The sequence below is a fragment of the Sinocyclocheilus anshuiensis genome, unplaced genomic scaffold (genome assembly GCF_001515605.1).
Source record: "Sinocyclocheilus anshuiensis isolate Anshui unplaced genomic scaffold, SAMN03320099.WGS_v1.1 scaffold284, whole genome shotgun sequence".
In the NCBI taxonomy this organism is placed as follows: domain Eukaryota; kingdom Metazoa; phylum Chordata; class Actinopteri; order Cypriniformes; family Cyprinidae; genus Sinocyclocheilus; species Sinocyclocheilus anshuiensis.
In genome coordinates this window covers 1,420,487-1,439,536 of record NW_015554266.1, presented here as the reverse complement: position 1 = coordinate 1,439,536, position 19,050 = coordinate 1,420,487, and the positions used below count along the sequence as shown (strand labels likewise).

The following is a 19,050-nucleotide window of genomic DNA, read 5'->3' as shown; positions in this document are numbered from 1 at the left end:
GTAAGTCGCTTTGGATAAAAGCATCTGCTAAATGACTAAATGTAAGTGTATATAAATACAAACACATGCATGTACAGTATATATTTAAGAAAAACATGTTATGTTTATATATATATATATATATATATATATATAAAACGATTAATCGCCGACTATAGGATGGTGCAGAATTCACAAAGGTTTGGAGCAAGACTTCCAAGTCTCTCATCGCTTATGAAAGTGGACGGATATACTTTGATAATTACAGGTGTTGTTACAGCAGGTAAACTATATAATCTGATGTTATTCGTTTTAGACACTGGTAAACATTTTTAGAAATTGGTAACACTTTACAATAAGGTTTCATTTGTTAACATGAACTGACTATGAGCAATACTTCTACAGCATTTATTAATACATTTTAAGGTCAAAATTGTTATCTGTTAACACTAGTTAATGCACTGTGAACTCGCATGAACATTTTTATTAACTAACAGATATATTTAAAAAAATATATTGTTCATTGTTAGTTCATGTTAGTTAATGCATTAACTAAAGTTAACAAATGAGACCTTACCGTAAAGTGTTACCAGAAATTGTGTGTGATGCTACAATATGACATCTATTAATATGGGTCACATTTATTAAAAATCACAGCCTTTTGCCTGAGCCAGAACAGCTGTATGAGCTCCCCAAAGCCCCCAAAACGGAGAAGATTGAAGATGCATTATTATGCCAGTGTCCTCTAGTGAGTTTGATCAGCTGCTGCACATCATTCGTATTTGCCTATGCAAAATAAATGCCCCTTTTAACTTTGTGTAACTGATATTTTTGCAGGACAAAGTTCTGCCAAACGCTTCAGACCAGAAATCATGTCTGCTGGTCCTGACAGCTCATAACTGGTTATATCGGCTCTCAGCTGACACAGGAAAAACACTAGAGCGGGTCTACCTCTCCTCTCATTTCAAATTCAGGTTATCTATCTATCTATCTATCTATCTATCTATCTATCTATCTATCTATCTATCTATCTATCGTCTGTCTGTCATCTGTGTATCTATCTATTTATCTGTCTGTCTGTCTGTCTGTCTATCTATCTATCTATCTATCTGTCTGTCTGTCTGTCTGTCTGTCTGTCTGTCTGTCTATCTGCCTGTCTGTCTGTCTGTCTGTCTGTGTCTCTATCTATCTATCTATCTATCTATCTATCTATCTGTCTGTCTGTCTGTCTGTCAGTCTAGCTATCTGTCTGTCTGTCTATCTGTTTGTCTATCTATATGTCTGTCTTTCTGTCTGTCTGTCTGTCTATCTATCTGTCTGTCTATATGTCTATATGTCTGTCTGTTTGTCTATCTGTCTGTCTGTATATCTATCTATCTATCTATCTGTCTGTCTGTCTGTCTGTCTGTCTGTATATCTATCTATCTGTCTGTCTGTCTGTCTGTCTGTCTGTATATCTATCTATCTGTCTGTCTGTCTGTCTGTCTGTCTGTATATCTATCTATCTGTCTGTCTGTCTGTCTGTCTGTCTGTATATCTATCTATCTATCTATCTATCTGTCTGTCTGTCTGTCTGTCTAGTTTTAACTGTACTAACTAAAGTAAAGAATGAAGTAGTGGTAATAACTTAACAAGCTGCGTTTTGTGTCATGTTATAGTATAATTTTCGACAAAAGCAGTAATCTCATCAACATATCTGAAATGTCTTTTGACAAATTGTATGCTGCAATGTGTTTTTGCTGTACTAATGAGTTTGTTAACAGATCTTTAGGTTGGGACTCCTCACAGGAGACTTTACTGGGGCTCATATCTGCATTGTACTTGCCTCTCTCTCTCAGGCTGGTGTTAATAATAACATCCTCATGCATCATAAAAAAGTTTTTTTTTTTGTTGAAAGGTCATACATTTTTATAATTGATTTATCATATTTTAAAAATGTATTTAAATTTAGCTTCACTTATATCACAATGTTAATTTTGTTCAGAACAAGGTTTAGGTCTATTTTTTATTATTTGAAACGTTGGAGCATTTTCAAATGAATGAATCAGTATATGTGGGTTGTGTTATGTTCAGGTCTTTGGGAAGACTGCTGTGGACGTGTTGCTGTCACAGGGAGTGTTAGCTGTATCACACAGCTCGAAACACGTCAAACTTTACAGTTTTGAGTACATTGTTAATAAGGTAATGGAAACATTATTGTTTGTTATGATTGTTTGGTTTATTGACCCTGTTTCTTCTGTCATTATTCCATATGTGTTCTTTTTCACTTCAGTTTAGAATTGAGGAGTTGGCTCTGGGACAGCAGTGTGAGATGAAAGGAATTGTGGGAGAAGCTCCTTATGGCATTCCGGTCAACATTCACATTCATGGTGGGTGTCTGGTATCTTATAAATATATCTAAATAAATACCTTCTGTGTTTTATACTTCTCACTTGCACCCTACTGTACTGTATCCACATTGCACTATATTAATGTAGATTTAGATTGCACCTTGTAATGTATTCCATAGCTAACTTCATTGAGCTGGTCTTATACAGTATACATTGGCTATTTGCACTTCTGGTTAGATGCTAAATGCATTTCTTTGGCCCTGTACTTGTCTCTGCACAATGACGATAAAGTTGAATCTAATCCAATCTAATCTAGTAAGCGTAGACCAAATAACTTCCCAAAAACTATGCATCTTTGAACACTGGCAAAACATATGCGCATGATATACTTCGTAGTGTTTATACTTTTTAAAGGGAATCAATTGGATGGCTTTACTTATAATTGACTCTGTATGAAAAAATGAAAACAATTACACGACACGTATTACCTTTAAGTATCAGAAGACTTTGGAGAGTGCTTCTGAATGTATGTTTAGGCACTGCATAGATGGTGTGACATTTACAGAAAAAAAAATCATGTTAATGTTTTCATGTGAGTTGTCAACACGTCTCTCTACAGAGTGTCCTCCCGTATTGTTTGAGATGTCATACTTTGAGAATGGGGTTCAGATCGGAGGTCATCCCTGGCACTACATCTACACCCCCAACCACAAGAGGCACAGAGGAACCCATCACATCTGCTCTATCACAGACGGAGCACTGGTGAATACTCTCGTTCCTACAGATATTCTCAGGAAAATCAGTCCTGAAAAAAAAAAACAAAAAAGCCAAGCTGCGATATATTTAGACATGCACTGAGGTTAAAGTGTGTATGTTACCTACATGTTGCATTTTAGTTAAAATTATTATCATATTATTATCTCTTAGGCCGGGCAAGACAAACAGTATTAGGTTTATCTTACACAGCAAACTTATGAATGTTTTGAGTCTTTGGTACTAAAATAACCATTGGTTTTATGAACAAACATTTATTCGTTGATGGAACTGAATGTAGCGTCTGGACCAATCAACAACACAATTTTTCATTTGATTTAACAAATCAGTTATTCATTAGATTTGATGTTTCCTTCAGGCTGTAGATCTGCTGAATATCCAATGGCCCCATAGCTTCATGCTTTATTTATCTTCTCTTTACGGCCTAAGCTTTAATCCTGTTCCTATGCCAACTGTATGCGTGTGTGTGTGTGTATGTGTGTGTATGTGTATGTTAGACCAGTTTAAGTGTTTATGTAGTATGTTGGACTAGTTTAAGTGTTTATGTAGTATGTTAGACTAGTTTAAGTGTTTATGTAGTTAATAAAGCCTTACTTGTATCACACTTGACGTTGTTCATTGTTTGCTCATAACTGGAGTCACTTAATCATGCAGATTTATGCTACAAGCTCTTTGTAGAGTTGTACAGTAAGAAAGTTATTTCCCTTAACCAGGAAATTAACGTTCTTAGAATTGACAAGACAGTTGACACTGAGAGGTCAAGTAAATATCTACAGCGGATCTAAATATTGATAATTAATTATACCTAGTTATGATTAATTATTCATATTTCCCCATGAGCTGATTCGCTACATGAACTTGAAACACTTTTCTGTTTAGTTGTTTTATTTACTTGTAACTTTACTAATAAAGACTAGTTTGTGACCAATACTCTCTTGTTATCATTGTGAAACTAGTGGTGTTGCATAAGTTTACTGTGGTTAGTTACAAAATAGTGCTGGAATAAAAAAAAAAAGGAAAATAAAGAAGTCTCCCTCCCAAAACCTAGTAAGCTGCCTACCATCAGCATTATAAGTCTAAACTTAAACACAATGTGCCCACAAAATAGTAGGTGTTACTGGACATTATAAGCATCACATGTAGCATTTTGGGCATGGATAAGGTCCAAACCTAGTTTGCTTCCTACCTAGACTGCATTTTGGGTATGACAGGCATCATCCGAAGCTGCATTTTGACTCCCAGCAATGCTGCCCCGATAGGCAGCTTACTAGGGTTTAAGACAGCACCTCTTGTTTGGGCGAGAAAGTGCAAAAGGGACCCAACCCCCCGTCCGACGTGTCTTGTGTCGTTGCCCTGCTGTAGTCGCATGAGTTTACTGCAGACTGCGACGATGGAGAACTACAAGCAGTTTCTCGTTGTCTTCACTCTGGCTCTGGCGCTCGGGTTTGTGGCGATCGCGTTCGCTTTAACGTGGGTTTTACACTTCAGAGAGGGGCTCGCCTGGGACGGAGGAGCGGCTGAGTTTAACTGGCACCCGTTGTTGATGGTGATCGGCTTTATTTTTCTTCAGGGAGTCGGTAAGGAGTTTGAATATTTACACTCCAATCAGCAACCAGAGGTTTCGCATTCCTGAATCTTTGATCACACAGTACTACCAACAAAACTACAGTTACTCATAAAGCAGCCTAACCATTTTAGTTATGTAAATGTGAAGTTATGCTGCTTTTTCCCCAGAGAATTTGGTGTGATAGGGAAGGTCGTAATTCAACTTTTAGATTTCGACAAATGGAAATTGCGTTATGTTTGCTCGGCTTCTCGTAATATTATGTTGTGAAAAAATGAAGCGAAATTCATTCGACTTTTCGGACAAAATTTGAGAGAAAGATGGTGGCTGTGCATCGAACTTTTACATTTCCTCTTTTAACTCATCCCAGCTAACAAAAATATGTAGAACGTTGCGCTAACGTTCTCATTAAGTTATGAAAACGTTATATCTAGACGTTCGCTGAACGTTCAGAACGCGTTTTATTTTTTTTGTTACTGCGAACGTTCGAAAAATAAAAAACATTCAGGGACGTTCCATTTTATAATTTGCAAACATTATGGAAAGGTTACTTTCTGAAACAAATGTAGTGGATCTCAACTTCAGTCCCACTGCTCTGCACGTTTTATGTCCTTATTTAACGCACCCGATTCATTTCATCAGCTCGTTAATAGACAGATCCATGAACTGAACTGAGAGTCAATAAAGTGAGATATACATAATGAACAGAGCAGTGCGAAATGAGCAGAGAACCACTGCGTTAGAGGAACGTGCAGCTGAAACAATTAAAGGGGTCATATGATGCGATTTCAATTTTTCCTTTCTCTTTGGAGTGTTACAAGCTCTTGGTGCATAAAGAAGATCTGTAAAGTTGCAAAGACTAAAGTCTCAAATCCAAAGAGATATTCTTTATAAAAGATAAGAGTCAACCACGCCTACATAACCATGTCTACCTCACTATGTGGGAAGATTTGCATAACGCCGCCCAAATGTTCACGCAAAGAAAGAAGGCGTAACTTTTATTTTCGCTGTAGTATTGTTGTTGCCGCCGCCATGTCGTGAAGGTAGACTACAATGCCGGCTGTTCTGACTCACAGACTGTAAGTTTTCATATTTAATGAATTTGCCACTGACGATTCAAACGCGCGTTTTGAGCAGTGTATAGTAGCGCTTGTTGTTTGTCGTTTTTTGGATCACAAATGCAGACATGGTTTTATGTTTACGCGGCGTGAAAAAATACAGTATAAGTCATTATAATCCGTAATTATGTCCCCACTGGATGCAACAAATGCCTCGTTTATAATGGGTTTTTTAATGTTTTTGTCTCGTCGCTCCATCACAGTATGGTAAGGAGCGTAACATTTCCGTCACACGCTTGAGGCATTCGGCCAATCACAACGCACTGGATAGCTGGCCAATCACAGCACACCTCGCTTTTCAGACCGATGAGCTTTGTAAAAATCGACGCGTTTCAGAAAGGCGGGGCATAGAGGAGAAACAATAATGTACAGTATGTGGAAAATAGTGTTTTTTGAACCTTAAACCGCATAAACATTTCATTACACCAAATACACAAAATAATGTTCTTTTTAGCAGCATCATATGACCCCTTTAAAAAAAAATGCGCTCCTTGAATGATGTATAACGTTTCGAGAACATTATTAAAGACCAAATAACCTTGAACAACGTTTTACTATTGTTACTGGATAAACGTTTGTTTATATCTTGCAAGAATGTTGGACAAAGTTCTGAGAACGTTTCCTTTTAGCTGGAATGTATTTAAAATATGTATTTATAAAAATGCCCATGATTTTGGGAATCATCGCTCTACAAATATGTTAAAATGTTTTATTTCACACTGCTGTATTGAGTCGAGATTGCATTGTTAAAAAAAAAATAAAACAGATTTTCTTCTTCAGCAATTGTAGTGTACAGGCTGCCATGGACCTGGAGGTGCAGCAAGCAGATGATGAAGCTTATCCACGCAGGGCTGAACGTTCTCGCCTTCATCTTGGCTGTCATTTCTGTGGTGGCTGTGTTTGATTTCCACAATGCAAAGAACATTCCCAATATGTACAGCCTGCACAGCTGGATTGGCCTGGCTACTGTCATACTCTACCCAGCACAGGTTTGCTTTCACAGACACACTGCTACATCTACCACTTCAACCCTCCTACACTTTTGCCACATTCAGTCCACTTACATCAAAAACAGTAGTACTTACACAATTTAATTTAGACCATTTCCACCCTCTTTCTGACTAGTAAAATGTAATAATACATGCTGTTTTTGCTACAGTGTCTTTGAGATTTCAATACAGTATTTAAATGATATCTGTCATCTACCCTAAACACTACTAGTCAAAAGATTGGAATAATTAAGAATGTATTTGATCTTTTTGAAAGAAGTCATTTATGTTCACCAAGGCTGCATTTTTTTTTCAACAATTTTTAACTTTTTTTTTTTTTTACAAAAACAGTAATATTGCGAAATATTATTACAAGTTAAGCAACAGTTTCCTATTTGAATATATTTAAAAATGTCATTTAATATCATTTTTAAATGAAACCATGGCATTCTGTGATGGCAATACTGAAATTTAGCAGCCGTTACTCTAGTCTTCAGCATCGCATGTAGAAACCATTGTAATACGCTGATTTGCTGCTCAGTTATTATCAATTACTATTAGTGGTCAGTTATCAATAATCGTTCTTCTTATCAATGTTGAAAAGTCAAGTTAAGTCAAGTGACCTTTATTTATATAGCGATTTATACAATTCATATTGTGTCAAAGCAGCTTTACAGTGTCAAACAGGAAAAACGTGTGCTGATAATGCAAGAGGACAATAGAAAAGTTTTTCAGTTCATTGATAATTCACTGATGCCTCTCTTGCAATAGTGTCTGTGCAGTCAAGTTAACAATGTTGCCAGAAATTAAGCGTCCCCAACTAAACATCCAGAGGCGACAGTGGCAAGGAACCAAAACTTCACCAGTGACAGAAATGGAGAAAAAAAAACCTTGGGAGAAACCAGGCTCAGTCAGGGGGCCAGTTCTCCTCTGGCCAGATGAAACCAGCATGGTGTGGTTTAATTCCAGGCTGGAGCACACGTCAGATTGAGCAGAGGACTCGTCTGGTTCCCGTGGTCTTGTGCCGATGGCCGACGAGGTGATGCTTCGCGTCGTGCCTAACAACGCCCCTTAGCTGTTATAAATTCACTGTAAACCACAGCTTCTTGGGACTTATTGCATTATTTTAAGGGCTGTCTCAATCTTGAAATCCTTCCAGTGCACTGAAACGTTCGCTCCCTGAAAAATCCCACAATGCTCCGCAAAAACTATGGAGCATCGGTGCTCACTATGTTCCCTTACCGGAAATTATGTCACATTTCTGAAGTGCTAAACATAAACCACACGAGCCAACTCGATAAATATAATGACACGCAATAGAAGATTTGAAAAGACGAGTTGTTTTTTTTAGTATATTTCAACATAAACACACATCGCTAGACAGGTAATGAACACATTTAGTTAACAATTATTATTCATATTCAGCTGAAATGTAAGAACATGTAAAAGAACAATGCGTTTAAAGAGAATAAAAAATAATATCAAAAAGAGATTGATCCTGCCTGCTGTTGATTAAATCCAGCGGTGACGTTCTACAGTGTTGTCCGTTGATGTTGTACGTAGTCATGTCACCGGATCAAAAAGAGATTGGTCCTCCCTGTTGTTGATTAATTCCAGCAATGATGTTCTACAATGTTGCCCATTGACGTTGTACGTAGTCATGTCACCGGAAATTGAGTAATCACTGTCCCAATGTGCAGTGAGCCAGGGAACTTACCAGTGACCAAATTCGTGTACACGATACACTGATTCACGAGCTCGGAAGCTAGGGAGCTGACCGATGGTCTCCGCTGGCATTCAGGGCTGTAGAGGTCGTCTCTTCACAGGAAAACGTCTTTTATCAGGAAAACAGTTTTTGCTACATTAAAATCTTTGAGACCATGATACATTTTTATTTTTTCAGGATTCTTGGATGAATAGAAAGTTCAATGAACAGCATTTATTTGAAAAAAAAAAAGAAAATCTTTTATCACATTAAATAAATGTCTTTACTGTCACTTTAAATCAGTTGAATATGTCCTTGTTCAATAAAAGTATTATTATAATTTTTTAAATCTTGTTTCTTGAGCAGCATATTAGAACATATAAAAATGTTTTAAAAACTGGTAATTATTCCAAACTTTTGACCAGTAGTGTGTGTGTGTGTGTGTGTGTGTGTGTGTGTGTGTGTGTTTTATTATTATATATTATTTTTTTATAAAAATTTTGTAATGTTTATGTTAGAGCCCTCTCAGGTGTGATGTGTTCTTCGCTCTTATTATTTATTAGATAGTTATGGGCATTGCCGTCTATCTGATACCTGCAACTCCAGTGTACGTGCGTGCTGCTCTTATGCCTGTACACATCTACAGCGGCCTGTTCATCTTCACCAGTGTTATAGCCACAGCTCTCATGGGCATCACAGAGAAACTCATATTTGGCCTGTAAGTACAGCTTCAGACAACACAAACCATACAAATGCATTGAGTCCTGGATCCGTACATGACATGTAATCAGTTTCTGTGCTCTTTAAAAGCCAAAGCAAATTTGTACTTGGTAAAGGTGTTTCTTAGTGTTGTTTGTAATGTCTTACAGGAAGAGCCCTGCTTATAAAGAATCTCCACCGGAAGCTGTTTTGGTAAATGTTCTTGGGCTGCTCATTGCTGCATTTGGTGGTCTTGTTCTCTGGATTGCTACTCGCCCCTCTTGGAAGAGGCCGAGAGAAGAAATCACACAAGGCGTGAGCAATAACAGCTCAAGCCCAGAGGGCATCAAAGTGGGCACTGCCATGACCTCAAGAACCGAGCAGGAATCCAGCCTCGAGACACGCAGACGCAACGGAAAAGCAGAAGAGTCTAGAAGAGTCTAAACAAAGAGTTTTGAAACAAGTTTGTGGATTTTAGTTCATTTAATCTCAAAGAAAACAGAAGTGTCATTCCAAACATTTTTTATTTTTATTTTAAAAGTTATTCAGAAAAAAATTCTAGGTATTGCTTTAAAGGGATAGTTCACCCAAAAATGAAAATTCTGTCATTCTGTCCTTACTACCTTTCCTTGAACGTGTCAGTTGTGTTGCTGTCTATGCAGGGTCAGAAAGCTCTCAGATTTCATAAAACATATCTTAATTTGTGTTCTGAAGATGAACGAAGGTTTTACGGGTTTGGAATGATATGAGGGTGCGTAATTAATGAAAGAATTTTCATTTTTGGGTGAACTAACCCTTTAATATCAATGCTGAAATTCCTACTGTCATATTTGAAGGGCATTTTAAACTGACAGCTGTGTTTGCGCTGTATTATCTCTTTGCTGTCATTAAGAACATATGCGTGTACCGTCCCTCCCTGCTGCTTTTAAAGATCTGTCTTTTTTTTTTTTAGATATTTTAAAGTATTTGCACTATTACAACATTTAACACACTAATGTATACATTAAAGCTCAGTTACATTATACTGCATTATTACAGTCATAAAGTGTTTATATCACTCCTGATTAGCCAGTTTGTTCATTTTAAACATGATATTGTAATTTAAATGTTTTCAGCTTTGTTACAATAGAAATATGCTATCGTTAGGGACATAAAAACAAGTAAAACTTACTATAACATTTTGTATATCTGTTGGAACATATCAAAACCAAGATTTGAATTGTATTTTATATTACCAAAATTATTTATCATTTGATGGATGATTTTTGTATGAAATGCTCAAAATCATTAAATATTTTAGCATATTTGTGGACCTTTTTTTTCTTCTGAAATAACAGGGTGAGGATAACTTCATACAATGAACCAATGTGTTTTGTACCTTATTTAGAATGCCAAAAGCATGGCTGGATGATTGAAGTAAATATAAAAAAAAAAAAAACATGCATACATTTTATTATCTGTTGTATGGATAATATGTCTGGTTTGTCCAGTGTCCATATTGCCCAGACTGCTATGTACATGATATAATAGTTTTTCCTTGTAGTACAGTAAGGCAATAAGCAATAAAAAGCTTATTAATCATTGACAAACAATATATGGCATTTGCAAGTTTTGTTTCCTAAAGTACAGTGACAGTGGATTGTAAAAAATAATATCACGTTACAGTGTGAGGAACCTCTGCAAACAATTTCAGACCTTCTTGCAAACCAGTCTGATCGATTATTTATTCGCGAATTTGGTATGGCTTTTTGTTAAGGAGAAAACGCGACATTGTTGAAATTTTACAGTAAAATTACTGTAAACTATCAGGGACACAGTGGTATGCTGCTCGTGCTCTGCATAAGTACAATAATACAACAAAATTAAATTAACCAATAAGGAGGGGAAAAAACGGACATCTACAACAAATTATATTTTTATTGTGTTTTGTTGTTGTCGTTTCTGTGCTTTTTCCCGCCATTTTGACCACGGTTTCTGAAGCTTGTTTAAATATCGAACTATTAAAAGTGTGGGTGACTGCCGAACTAACAAACTGACTAACGAACTAAATAAATAACATTTCTCCATTTACACTGTTACCAATGTGCAACCGAGAAATAAACATTAAACTCGTTCTGTACCTGGTCATGTCCAAGAAGCATCTGATTCATTGCAGAAGAGGGCGAGAATAGAACGTTTGAGACGGAAGCTTTATTATCACGCATTGCGTTACAACAGTCAACAGCTGTAAAAGAGCGGGAGAAACAGCATACAGGTGTAGTGTGTGATCAGGAGTAAGGTAAGTCACATATCCAGTATGATTATTAAAGTACCTTTACCTGATGGAAAACAAGCGGGTCTAGTTGTCACACTTTACGCCAGTAAATATTTACAATGGCCTTATTTTTAAGTCATTCTGATTATACTGACTACAAAAATATTCACATTTCCAATATTATTGCCCTAAAAACAAAAACAGTTGCCACACTATATGGGTTAAATTGTCATAAAGGGAACTAATTAGCAGACTAATAATTTCTTTAAAAAATTTTCATTCTAAATTATTATCTTTTTGTCTTTCTAGAAAATGGTTAGTGACAACGTTCATTGTGATACAATGAGTCAAAAAGGAGAAGAAGAAAAAGATAAAAGTGGGGAACGCTTGTGCCATCATCTCCAGTTGTGGTCTCAGCCACTACACCTGCTGAAGGGGCCAAATTGTCGTCCCCTACCTCTTCCTCCTCCTGGAAATGCAAATTTCCATCTTTGCGCCAGGTTTTCCACAGAATGCTATCTGTGATTCTACCATGTGTGTCATCGTCCTCATCTGATGGGTCTTCCTTACCCGCAGTCAGCGGATCCTCTGATCCAGAGGTCGATCTGCAGACTGCGACCCACGAGAAAGAAGCAAACAGAGGTTAGAGAATGTTTGAAGGTCATCCAGCTTTCCTAGTGTACATTAAAGTTGTAATTTGCACAACAGAACGGTATTATTATCTATTCACAGACATCACTGGAGAGCAGAGCTCCCCCTCCAGCACTGAGGATATTTCTCATCTGCAGAAAGTAGACCCTCAGATCTGGAGTCCAGCGGAGGCTACACCTCTACCAGCGCTGATGTTTCCTCCTCTGAAGAGAGTGGGAAGATTGATGTGCTGGCTGAACTTCAGGCCACAGCAGTTCGTGAAGGGTAGAGAAGTTAAAGGGGTCATATGATGCGATTTCAATTTTTCCTCATTTCAGAAAGGCGGGGCATAGAGGAGAAACAATAATGTACAGTATGTGGAAAATAATGTGTTTTTTTAACCTTAAACCTCATAAACACATTTCATTACACCAAATACACAAAATAATGTTCTTTTTAGCAGCATCATATGACCCCTTTAATTAAAACTGTTAATGTGTTAATCAATAACTATATAATGAATTAGCCTAATATGCTATGTACTGTATAATACAGTAATTAATTCAAACTAATTTTTAATCTCTTCACAGATGCAGCTGGCGATCAAACCATCTCTGATGTGGATCTTGACTGGTGGATGATGGGAATGAATGTTGCGTGTTCATGTAATTGCAGAGTACTTACTGTAATCAGAACCCCACATGGACAAACACAATATAAAGCGTTGCAGTGATGAGGTTTTTATGAAGGCCATCCTGGATGTTAGCATCACCCAGCTCCATTTGACCAAAACCTTACATATTTTGTTCAAAATGATAATCTTGTTTTCCCATTGTTTTCCCATCCTCAGTGTGCTAGCCAGTATGTTGTTCCAACAGCATTGCCAACCAACCTCAAGCACTTGGGGTAAATGTCACACAACTAGTTAAGTTTAAACACACATACATACTGACATATAAAGTGCCTTTCTCAGCCGTCCCTTGATTGAAAACTTCCTATCACAGTTTCCCCAATTTAGGAAACACGTGCTAATCTAAGAGCTAAGAGCGTGTAGCCGTTCTTCCTGATGTCACGTGCCAGCCTCAAAACACCAGCTCATCCGACCTCCTTGATTCCTCATTGTCATCTTGGGCATCGAACACCAGAACATCCGTTTGCATTCCAGTTTCTGAAGGCTTTTCAGTCAACTTAAGGCTGGGCAGGTTGACTAGCTGTACTTTCCCTGGCAGTCAGCATTGTTTGCCTTGTGGCCTCCTTCAGCGGAGAGATGCATTCATCTACATGAAATAAGAAATAAATTGTGTTTTGTGAAGTGTCATCTGAATAGCGTACACTCACATGAGAAGAAGATTGTACTTACGTTTTTTTTATAAAACATTTTTTAATTACATTGTGCGGGTCACACCTCTCAATGTATATTTCGGTATGTTAAAGTAACGTGACCCGTGGTGTTTCACTAAAGGTCAGATGCACTCGTAGCGTAGTGCAGTTTGGTGATGTGAAGAGTGAAAATTATACAATAAAAAACTCTTACTACTGTGCTTTACCAGCAGAGAAAACAAGTACCTGTGTGGCCAAAGAAGCAGAATAGTTCTGAAGCCAAAAGAAAGACTGACAAAAAACAAGTGTAAACATCAGTACAAGGAGGAAAGATTTGATGACAGACAAAATCCTGATACCCAGTTCACTTCTTTTTGTAAGAAAGTAAGACCTTCATGCTGATCCATGTCAATAGATGGCAGAATTAATGAATGCCACTTTAATGGTAGTCTAACCAACAGACGTTAAAACATGCTGATTAGCAAAGAAATGTTTGGTATAAAAGAAGCGTCATGTTAAAAATACACCAAATTATGCAGATGTGTCATCATTTGATGGTTGTGTACTCATATCTGTAGCACTGCTGCAGTTGCATAACTGGTATATGTTTGGGTCATCAACATTTTTCAGTAGTAACTCATCGACTTGTTTATTTTTTTCTCTTCTGACACTGCTCGCTTGAGCTTCACCTGACAGACCTCGAAACATTCAATCGAATTTATAGTTACTGAAAGACATGAAAAATAATCTTTGGGCAGTTCATGCACAGCGTCTTAGTACAAAATTACAAGACAAAATAAATAAACTGCATTGTAAAATATTTACAAAGAAAATCAAGACAATTCAGTCTTGGCACCTAATGCAACTTCCAAAAAAATATGCAAACACTTTTTGAAGGGGTGGCATTGCAAATGAAATGCCCAGAGATATCACACGTGGATCTGTGAAAGCATCTCCATGTCTCTCTTTAACAGTGGGCTCACAGACTGTGCAGAGGTGGAATCCCTCTAAACTTTTCACAACTAGAGATGTCTGATGCTGGCAAATTGTTCATAGCAAATGCAGAGACCGTCTCATGAGTAGCTCTCGTTCTCATTCCATGTAGTCATCCATTGCTTCTTCTCCAAGGGCTCTAACATGTCCTTTCCTTCTTTCAAGAGACGTGTCTCCTTACGAATCCTCACCGCGTGATATTTCGGAACGCTGTCCTCATATTTGGAGCGTTTGAAAAATCCACACTGACGGAGAAAGAACAGAAGCACATTAAGCATCATTGCAAAACTCGATTTGAAAATCATTCTGCGTTTATGTGCTTTGGAGAACACCGAGACGGGACATGCTTGACAAAACGGGACACGAAGAAGCACATCCATCGACACAATACAAAACAAAACCGAGCTTCACACGGAAAGAGCGAAGCACGCTGTGCAGCATGTGTCTTTCCCTTCCTTTTGTCAAAGGACAGGACGAGTTAGTGAGTTAGGCCACACGTCATGCAGACACCAATCTGCTGCAGCGATCGGGTTTTACCCTGGTAAGGAGAGCTAGGCCTCAGTGGACTGTTTGTCTGAGGGCTGAGCGTGAATCTCAGCTTTGTGAAAAGCGGCATCATACTCGTCCTTCTGGGCCCGCTTGAAGAAACCGCACTACAGAGGGGGCAAATTCAGGGGTCATTGCAAACATGTCATGATAATGTTTGTGCTAAACACAATGGAATTCCACTGACATATCTTTTCATCTGATTAATCTACTGGTCACAAAAAGTATTTGGAGAGTAAAACCTGAATACAAATGTGGGGATGTCATTGCATTAAATACTCAAATGCTGCAGGAGAATTTGGCTGCACTCCTCGTTTTTGCTCAATGTCTTTAAATCAGCTGGTGTTTTGGTGATTTTAGTGAATATATATAGAGTCAGTTCTCCTCAAGATCACACAAGTTTCCTAGCAGAGGAACCACAGGTGTAGAGAATCACATTAAAGGTGGGGTAAGTGATTTCTGGTAGCCAATGTTGACATTTGAAATCACCAAAACAAACACGCCCCTACCCCAAAAAGGGTCTTGCCCCTATTTTGATAGCTCCGCCCCACACATACGTACGCAACCCAGGCAACGGATTAGTTCTGTGAAACAAAGCAAAACCAATGTTACACCGTGTCTACACTGGACGCAAGTGGCGCGGCACGAGAACGTGTTGCGGCGCAGACACGGTGTTACTCACCTATCGAGAAGAAACAAAGCAACCTCGGCGTCCGATCGCAGGCCTTCCGCTCCTTGAGTTCTCTCCAGCGCTGGAAAGCTGATCCGATATTTACACGGATCCTACTTCTTGCCTTATTGCCTTAAACCTTCTTTTGTTCCGCAGACGTTTTCGTCTTTTGTTTTTTATCTGCCATCTCTATCTTTCTGTCGCTCGGCTCGCTAATGTCCATCCCGTGCACTGAACGCTCTCTCCTCCACATCATGAGTAGACACGCCCCTTACTGCTGATTGGCTTTTTTGCTAGTTTGTTTTGCTATTCGGCCCGAATCAGTTTACTAAAGCGTTTTTGAAAAATCGCTTACCCCACCTTTAACTATCAACACGGTCCACTAACCCTTCGTGAAAAAGAAGTGTTTAAGTTTAAGTTTTTTATACTTAAAAGTATATTTAAAAAAAACTGTACTTGCAGATAATATAATATTAAGTAAAACACCACTTAAGTGTACTTAAAGAGAGCACACTTTCGTGACTGTTTCCAACACACTTAAGTACACTTTTAAAATACATTTTAAATAATATAATATTTTGTTGTGTGTTAAAGTACACTTATTTTGACTAGCATACTAAATCCTATCCTATCCTACTTGATTATAATTTTAACTGTATTGTGTTATATATTGGATATTACATTTGAAGGTTAATATTTTTTTATGTACTAAATTTCAACTTTATCATTACAATTGTGTAATTATAAATATATTTAAGTACATGACATACAAGTACAAGTTAGAGTATATTTTAGTTTACCATAAATACTTGTTTGTACACTTGGCAGTACACTTTAACTATATTTCAAAGAAATTAGAAATATGAAATTAAATATAAAGATATACTGAAGTCCTACTTAAGTGGGTTAGAAAAGCACTATAAAGTTCAGCTAATTGCATTTGATATACATGTAAACTACAATAATAATAAAAAAATATTCCAACTGCAATTAAGCGTCCAAAAACATTACCTCCTGTTTGCACTTAAGTACATTCTTCAGTATTTTTTTTTTTACAAGGAATGCCTGTTAACTCAGAAAATGTCACAATTCTTTTATTTATTTGTGTGTGTGTGTGTGTGTGACTGTTTTGGGCTGCTTTTTTTATTTTTGTGTGTGTGTGTGTGTGTGTGTGTGTGTGTGTGTGTGTGTGTGCGCGCGTGCGCGTGTGTGTGTGTGTGTGTGTTTAAACATTTAAAAAGTGTATTTGTGGTATCTCTCTTGAAAAAATATTTGACACTTTTTTTATTTTCGTTATATGGAATGTAATGGCTTTTTTTTTTTTTTTTTAAGGTGTAGTGCATTCTCCAAATTCTTTTTAGGACTGTTAAAAGTGTAAACCAGGATAAATACAGCTAGAAAATTAACAAATACTTAAACAAATTCAATGAAAAAATGAATCGAAAAGTCCACATATAAGCTTTCAACCAGAAATATTTCTAAAGCAACCATATGAAGAATGCTATTGGGTTTTTGTTTACTTTATGTTTGTGTGTGTGAGTGTTTTATTACCTTCCAGAGTAACAGAACTAGAAGAGCCAGCATTAGTATTCCAGCTAAAACAGCCACAAGAATGATCCACCAGGGAACGCCTCCGAACGGAGTCACGGTCGTCTCCGGGAACACGGTCAGCCTCACCTGCCCATCACATCTACAGTAAGTCTAGCTGTTTTGATGACTCACACAGTATATCATTTACATGTTTAAATGTCTTAAATGTAACAGATTTAACTGTGTTACACTCGAATAGGAAACTGTGTTACCTGGGTCTCAGGATTTTTAAGGACAATGTTCTTGGCAGAAACATCCAGACTTATGGAGGCTTTCACTATTATGTCGAGGTAATTGTAGGACACATAATCCTGTTTTGGAGAGGAGCACAAAACAGAACGCTTTAACAACACAGGACATTCTTTCAAAGGAACAAAATAAGCTCTCTTTATTGTCCTTACTTCAAGGAAAGTGGAATTCCACAGACGGGATTTTAAAATGATGACCGCAGTGCTGTCCAAGCCCTGTAGGGGGCATTTGATCTCCACACATCTGGCATCACCACTGCATGACTACGAGGAAGAATAAGATTCATTTCAAGAAGTTGTTTTTTGGTGCTGGCATTGCTAAAAAGTAAAGTTTCAGTCTCAGTACCAGAATCTTGTGCTTGCGTTTGTCAGGGAAGAGGGCTGTTTTAACCCCCTCAGCTGGTTTCCGCTCCTCTAGCTCACGCTTTCTCCTGGTTGATCTTGACTCCTAAAAGTGTCACAGATGGGTGTTGTTATTTGGTTTCATCATCATCAATCTTAGTCAGATAGGTCAATGTTTTCTCAATCTAGCATACTATGTTGACCAATTTAAAACACTGAAAGCATCAAAAACAGCATTCAATCAGACTTAAACTATGAATAGTTGGTACCTCACTCAGTCTGAGAGGGTTTATCTCTCTCTCAGGTGAACAGGTGACTAACTGCAGGTCCCTGGTGTTGATCCTCATCAGATACAGCAGCCATTTCCCCACAGAGCTTTCTTTAGGCCACTGGATGTTCAGGGATGCAGTTCCAAAAGACTTCAGAGGCTTTCCCAAATTAATCACCTGCACAAAATAAAAAAGTAGAGTTAAAAAAAAAAACCTGAAGTGATATATGAAAGGTATATATGAACTATTTTAGCATTTACTCTGAATTCATATTCGACCAAGCTGCCGACTTCCTCCTCTGTCTTCATGGCGCTCATGCCTCTGACTTCACCTCCAAAATAGACCTGAGATGGCTTAGCAACCCTGATACACAACAAGAAGACATAGCCATCGACATAACACAACTAAATGTGTATAGATGCTTGTGAAAAAGAAGCGCACTTAACTGTATTGAATGTACGTACTTGCAGAGAATGTAATATTAATGAAATAAAAGGCAACTTGTGTGTATTTAAAGAGAGTACACTTTCATGAATGTTCAACACATTATGGGCACTTTTAAAAAGTTACAGTAATATCAAATTAAAAGTACATTTTAAATCACTGTTTTAATACACATTTGTTTAATTGTAATGTTAACTTTAGAGTGTTATTCAATAACTTCATTCCATGTTTTAAAGAAAACAGAAATAATGATGAAATTACAAATAAATATGTACTCAAGTCCTACCTAAGTGGGTCAAAACATTCTAAAATTCGGCTAATTGAATTTAATATAAATTTAAGCTTGAATTGCAATCGTCATGCTTCCAAAAACATTCAATTCACACTTAAGTATATTCTTTTGAAGTATATTATTTCAGCAATAAGTACTCTAAAGCATGCTAAAGTGTACTTCTTTTTCACAAGGGGAGCCATTCTGGTAATTATGTGATGGCAGAGATATAGTATGTTAGTAGTTATTAACAGTTGCTTTTAACCTGAGGTTAAAGGGTTAGTTCACCCAAAAATGAAAATTATGTCATTAATT

General features: G+C 37.4%; 2 protein-coding genes and 2 long non-coding RNA genes across 4 annotated transcripts in view; 3 read left to right on the top strand and 1 right to left on the bottom strand.

Annotated features, from left to right (window-relative positions):
- Positions 1-170: 170 nt before the first annotated feature.
- Positions 171-932, top strand: LOC107671302 (uncharacterized). Its single transcript, XR_001632182.1, has 3 exons — positions 171-262; positions 637-727; positions 817-932. It is a non-coding gene; the product is annotated as an uncharacterized LOC107671302 (long non-coding RNA).
- A 1,124-nt stretch (positions 933-2,056) lies between these two features.
- Positions 2,057-3,236, top strand: LOC107671303 (uncharacterized). The gene is made up of 3 exons (XR_001632183.1): positions 2,057-2,160; positions 2,252-2,348; positions 2,929-3,236. It is a non-coding gene; the product is annotated as an uncharacterized LOC107671303 (long non-coding RNA).
- Positions 3,237-4,228: 992 nt separating this feature from the next.
- cybrd1 (cytochrome b reductase 1) lies at positions 4,229-9,719 on the top strand. Its single transcript, XM_016464194.1, has 4 exons — positions 4,229-4,660; positions 6,546-6,754; positions 9,023-9,177; positions 9,329-9,719. The coding sequence occupies exons 1-4, from the start codon at positions 4,288-4,290 to the stop codon at positions 9,600-9,602; spliced, it is 1,011 nt and encodes a 336-aa protein (XP_016319680.1). The 5' UTR covers positions 4,229-4,287; the 3' UTR covers positions 9,603-9,719.
- Positions 9,720-14,519: 4,800 nt separating this feature from the next.
- Positions 14,520-19,050, bottom strand: part of itga6a (integrin, alpha 6a) — a 28,408-nt gene continuing 23,877 nt past the window's right edge. The window contains exons 19-26 of the mRNA XM_016464188.1: positions 18,281-18,383; positions 18,021-18,197; positions 17,756-17,857; positions 17,563-17,673; positions 17,374-17,472; positions 17,123-17,248; positions 14,893-15,008; positions 14,520-14,600 (exon numbers count right to left, since the gene is read on the bottom strand). Of these exons, the coding sequence (XP_016319674.1) occupies positions 14,907-15,008; positions 17,123-17,248; positions 17,374-17,472; positions 17,563-17,673; positions 17,756-17,857; positions 18,021-18,197; positions 18,281-18,383 (820 nt within the window). The 3' untranslated portion in view covers positions 14,520-14,600; positions 14,893-14,906. The remainder of the gene's footprint in view (positions 14,601-14,892; positions 15,009-17,122; positions 17,249-17,373; positions 17,473-17,562; positions 17,674-17,755; positions 17,858-18,020; positions 18,198-18,280; positions 18,384-19,050) is intronic.